Source organism: Haplochromis burtoni, unplaced genomic scaffold (genome assembly GCF_018398535.1).
Source record: "Haplochromis burtoni strain Fernald_Lab_line unplaced genomic scaffold, NCSU_Asbu1 Contig_598, whole genome shotgun sequence".
In the NCBI taxonomy this organism is placed as follows: Eukaryota; Metazoa; Chordata; class Actinopteri; order Cichliformes; family Cichlidae; genus Haplochromis; species Haplochromis burtoni.
Genome location: NW_024582959.1, coordinates 8,206 through 13,696, shown reverse-complemented (window position 1 = coordinate 13,696; position 5,491 = coordinate 8,206). Strand labels below are relative to the sequence as shown.

General features: G+C 37.8%; 1 protein-coding gene across 1 annotated transcript in view; it reads right to left on the bottom strand.

The window, feature by feature from the left end:
• The window catches only part of LOC102296168 (desmoglein-2), a 16,031-nt gene extending 11,171 nt beyond the window's left edge, over positions 1-4,860 (bottom strand). Inside the window, exons 1-6 of the mRNA XM_005948407.3 lie at positions 4,672-4,860; positions 4,294-4,419; positions 3,509-3,664; positions 2,306-2,444; positions 1,687-1,856; positions 1,191-1,325 (exon numbers count right to left, since the gene is read on the bottom strand). Of these exons, the coding sequence (XP_005948469.1) occupies positions 1,191-1,325; positions 1,687-1,856; positions 2,306-2,444; positions 3,509-3,664; positions 4,294-4,419; positions 4,672-4,713 (768 nt within the window). The 5' untranslated portion in view covers positions 4,714-4,860. The remainder of the gene's footprint in view (positions 1-1,190; positions 1,326-1,686; positions 1,857-2,305; positions 2,445-3,508; positions 3,665-4,293; positions 4,420-4,671) is intronic.
• Between the last annotated feature and the right edge of the window lie 631 nt (positions 4,861-5,491).

The following is a 5,491-nucleotide window of genomic DNA, read 5'->3' as shown; positions in this document are numbered from 1 at the left end:
TTGTGGAAACACAGACCCAACACAAACATTAAAACTATATTGAACTTGAGCTCAGGAGAGAAATTGTCACGATCCTGGGTCTTTGGACCCAGCGTTTTGAGTTTATTTTGATGGTTAAGTTCATTGGGTTATCTAAGTTCATGTGTTTATTAGATTCCCTTGTGTTTTCAACCCCTGTGTTAAGTCTTCCTTGTCCTTTATGTGTTTCATGTCTTTTGTTGTCAAGTTCATGTTCTCATGTCTGTATTTCATTATGTTTCCTGTTTTATTTTGAAGCGGTCCTGTGTTCCTGTGTTCATTGTGTTTAGTTTTACTCTCCCCTTGTGATGTCGTTATGTTCATTTCTTTCAGCTTTTTTCCCCATGTGTTCCCACTTCCCTCATTACCCTCCTGTGTGTACTTAGTCCGTTTGTTTTCAGTCATTCCTTGTTAGGTTGTCTGCTAGTCCACGTTGTGTTTCCAGGTATCCATGCCAGTTTTCCATGTTTAAGGTTTTTCATGTTTTAGTTCACCCAGTTTAGGTTTTTGTTTAGTTTCACCCAGGCCTTAATAAACGGCTTGTTTTTGTTTATCCACGTCACTTTTCACGTTCTGTTTTGGTCTGCATTTGAGTCCTTTTCACAATACATGCAGTCTGCCTCAGACAGACTGTGACAGAAATATTTTCTGAAGTAATAAATCAACAACTGAAACTGGTTTTTTTTGCTACCAAGGGACTTACCCCATGGCAATTAGAAAGAATGCAGGGTAACTTTCTTCCTGTATTACTTTTCAAATCCATAAGCTATGTCTAAATTACATAGACAGTCCAAAGGAGCAAACTCCAGAGCTTTCCAAAATGGGCCAACACAGTTTAAGAATTTTTTAAACACCATTTTGCCACAATTTGTCTGACACGCAGATGAATACTTTCATACTACGAAGATGGAAATGAATCTACGACTGCTTCTCAAAACTCTGGGAACAGGTAGCGTGCAGAAGTAACAGCCTTTTACTGCTACTGGATATTCCTAAACTCCCTGCAGCTTGGGCCACCAAAGCACACTTGATACCACTAACGTAAAGTGCATAACTCAAGCCATCCATAAATAATGAGACAGACACAGCTATGTACAGTTGTTTTGAAAGTGATTAATAATATAAGAATAAATTTGGATGCCTTAAGAACAAGTAAAGGCCATATTCATTACCTCAGATTTTTCCAGAGTAGGCATGTTATCATTGATGTCCAGGATCTTGATCTCTACAGTTCCAGTTCCTGTTAGTCCACTTGCTGCTCCTCCCATATCAGTTAGTTTTATAACCAGGCTGTAGAAGTCATAAGTCTGTGAAAAGGAGGTGAAAACGCATGACTTATATCCAAATACTTCAGAAGAATTGTAATCATACTAAGCTAAGATGAGTCGGTCCAGTCGGTCCTGTTTTCCTTCCACGATGAGAAAATCACCTTTGCGCGTTTAGCAGGTATGGTCCAATTATGACATCTGCACACTGTCTCTCTTAAGAATATTTTATTTTAATTACATTTTCAGTCCAGGAACATTGTTTTATTGTACCTGACAAAGATTGCCTGAACCAAAATGTATATATTTAAGAAATATATTAAGAAAGTTAAGAAAGAAATTCGTGCAAAAATGCAGAAGCATATATGTGTCTTGCTGTACGTGCAGTGACTGCTAGCCTCACCTCTCTGTCCAGCGTGGGCTCTTTGACATACAGTTTTCCAGTCTTTTCATCTAAATGGAACATGTGACCTGTGCCTTCTGGCTTCTGACTGACGATGCTGTAGGAGATCTCTGCATTAATTGTTCCAGCTTGATCGTTGTCTTTACCCTTAAGCTGCATGACAAAGGTTCCTGCAGTGGAGCACAACAGCTCAACATGATCATTTGACAAACAACTTTCACATACATAATATATGCAGACTGTGTTTATATGCAACAAAAAAGAAGGTTAGAGGCTGATTCGCAAAATGAATGTCAACTGGATCTTATAGAACGCAGACATATTTTAACAGTTTTTAAGATGTAAATATGATGCGGACGGCTGTGACTAAGCAAGTCGAAGGTCGTCTGTGAAATGTTAAGCTTCTACCCCAGAGTTCTTCTGTTCTTCTTTTCCCCTGTCTGTCATGACTCCCCCTCTCTCTATTGCTCGTGCAATATCATCTCACTACTCCTAGGCTGAAGAAATAGCTTCAGAAGAGGACAGATTTCAGGGATTTTCTCACAAGAACTCCATAAAAGCTAAAATGCAATTTGTATCTCATCACATAAAGAAAACTGTGTTTAAAATCCATCATTACCTTTTTCGCTTGCCTCATTAATGTTTCCAGTATGCAGCTCAAAAGAAGGAGCATTGTCATTTTGGTCCTGGACTGTTATAATCAGTGGGATGTTATCCTCTGCCGTGGTCCCATTCCTGTATCTAGCGATCCCTGATAGCTGTGTAAATTGTGAATGACAGACTGAGATAGTTTTAAAATGTAACTTTTAATATGTAATACAATTATATATAGAAACTATATTAATGACTTCGGAATTTCAGATCGTTCCTGGAGTTCTACGGCCTAAGATTAAAATTGATCCTTCAAGTTCAACTTTAAAATTCAACTTTTACTGAAGAAAAGTCATTTCTTTTCTTCAGTAAAATTTGCAATCTGGTATTAATCTGGTGCGATAGGGCCCTTCTCTATAAAGGGGAGAGTAAGAATGAGTTTAGGGAGAAAAACAGCAAGGAAGGAGGCTATTGGACACAGTTGTGGCAGGTTGAAGATGGTTGAAATTAAACACTCCGGTGAGAGAAAAGGACATTTTAAAGGAAAATACTTTTAACCTGGCCTGAGTAGTTTTGCTTTTAAAAATAATTACATTTTATCAGAAGGAGGATTGATTTTAGATTGGATTTATGTGGACTTGTTGTGATAAAAGACTGGACTGGAAACTGTTGGTTTTGTGGCCTACTTCATAAAACAAGCTGCAAAGCAAGTTTGCAAATTGGCATCAGTGAGCTATCACCAGCTATTAGCAATCAGAAATTGTGTAAGCTTAAGATAAGCCATGAAGAAGGGACTGACTTACAATTGTAAGAATGACAAATCAGCTGGAGCTGCCTGTCATCCAACAGCAGTATGACCAGCAGTCCTGGCCACCAGCTAATGGATGGCAATGATTGACTCTAATAGTTTCGGTGAAATACAAAGGCCAGAAATAAATGCAATGACTGTACTTCTGTTTGACTTTCATAATATATATTTTAGCTGCTAGTAGCTAATGTTAGCAGCTAATGTACATTCCTTCAACCATACAAAAATGCTAACTCTATTTTTCTGCGATTGCTGTGGATACGTTCCCTGAGGTCTGTATCTCACAGAAGTGGAGCTGAGACCAGGAATGGAATTCCATGATATTGTTTGGTGTTACATAATAGAGAAAATGGTGAAAGAAAACTATGCAGAGTAAAAAACAGAAAAGAAAAAATGAACAAACAAACATCAAAACAAACTTACATTGTAGGATGGGCAGCTTTCCCGATCCAGCAGATCAGTGATACGTACAAAACCAGTCTCTCGGTCCACCACAAAGAGGCTTAATGGATTTTTATCTGCCCCTTCTCCAGAAAGGAAATATTGAACTATCTCAAATTTGTCTTTATCAGAGCGTATCTGAAATAAAACAGGGGGAGCATTTACTGTAAATTACATAGTAAGACTTGGTAAAATAGTTTGTAAACATGTAAAAAATTGTTCTACTGTTGAAGTTGAACTTAAGTCTCAGACAGTGATGTCAGGTTGGGGTGCTTCTTAAATATTCCTTGTTGTACTTTTTAGCAAGAGCAAGTATGTGTTCAAGAACTGTTTTTCACTCTCTATTGGAATTGTTTTTGTAATAATACAAAAACTATGCCAAAGCACTGCAGGTACAACAGATACTGCACAGACATAGATGATGTCTAAACTTTTAATTTTACTATTGAAAAGAAAGAGTATATGCAGAACTTTACAAATGTCTGCACCTGAAATGTATCACTGTGATCATATTGGATTTGCAAATCCTTTAACAATTAGTTTTTAATAGGAAATCTGCACTGACAGCAAACCTATGACTTGTGGTTGTTTTCAAGTGTTCAACTGTGAGTACAACTGGACTTTTTTAAAGGAATGTTCATGACATGCAATCCTAAAGTAGCGGAAGATAACCAAATGATGTGATAGAAGCCACTCAGCCACTGCTTAAAAATATAACGTGCATATAACATGTGTATATGCTATAAAGATTTCAATGAGCTGAAGACCTTTGCAATGTGTTCCAAATGGGTGTAGTCGATGTTCTCCATCAGCTTTGTAGCAGGAGGAATCCACTCTCTCCGATTCCTCCTCAGTTTCTTTACCTTCTTCTCTTTGGCCTCAGAACTCATCATCTGTAATGACAGTAGTACAGTTAAATCCCTCAGTCCACAACAAAACGCTGGGCGAGGCTTTCTTATTTTCCTTACACTGTGTTATCTGCGAACCGCCAACTTTGATTGTAGCATATAAATAATAATCTGTGTTAGGCAGTAAAATAAATAATATCTGACCGCACCACTTCATGGTGCTGTTTTGTCGCTTTAAATAAGAAGAAGGATGCCCTAGCATGTTAATGTGATGGTAGTTTAAGACTGAATACTCACTAAGGCCAGTAAAAATAGAAGCAGTAGTCTCAACTCCGCCATGAGTGCAGAGACGCGTTGGGATGTGTTGAGTCAGGTTTTCAAAAAAGAACAAACCGATGGGCTGTATGTAATCTAATAATGTAATAATGTAAAGACACACCCACATCACGTTTAAGTCCGTCCCTCTATAGGGCTTGGAAACATGATGTTACCTCACAATGTGCTGCCAACACACTCTGTGATGTGCAGGCCCTTTCTATTTAGCGTCCTTATTTAACACAAGCATGTACAGCATGTACTTTTGAGAGTTAAAGGTGTGTCTTATCAGCACAATAATTTTAAAGGTAATCCACACCTAAAGCACACTTCAAAGGCATTCCGTGAGAAGAGGCTACTTTTCAAAAAGATAAATGAATAAATTGTTTAGCTTTTTTCAGTGTTTTCCATGGTAAAAATTTAAATAAGTTCTTTGATTTTGGGAAGAGAGTCTGGCAAAATGAATTTTGAGTTTTCCTGACTGTCTTTGTGCAGTTTATGGAAAATTAATTCTGCCAGATTAATTCCAGATGTTGGCCTTCCACTAAATACTTGTTACCATTTAACATTCAAGTAAAGGATCAACTGGGCTGAAAACTATCAGAGAGAGAGACGTTAGACTTTGTGAGTGGCCAAATCATCAATCTAGAACATTCATAAAAGAAAACTGCAATATCAGATGAGGGACTGTTTCATGTATAGGGGTTTTGAGTCCATCGACCATGGCGCCTATGATGTCACCATTTCATACTGTAGTCTTGTAATCTCTGTAGTTTGTTGTTGGACAGTCATCTGTAAATCT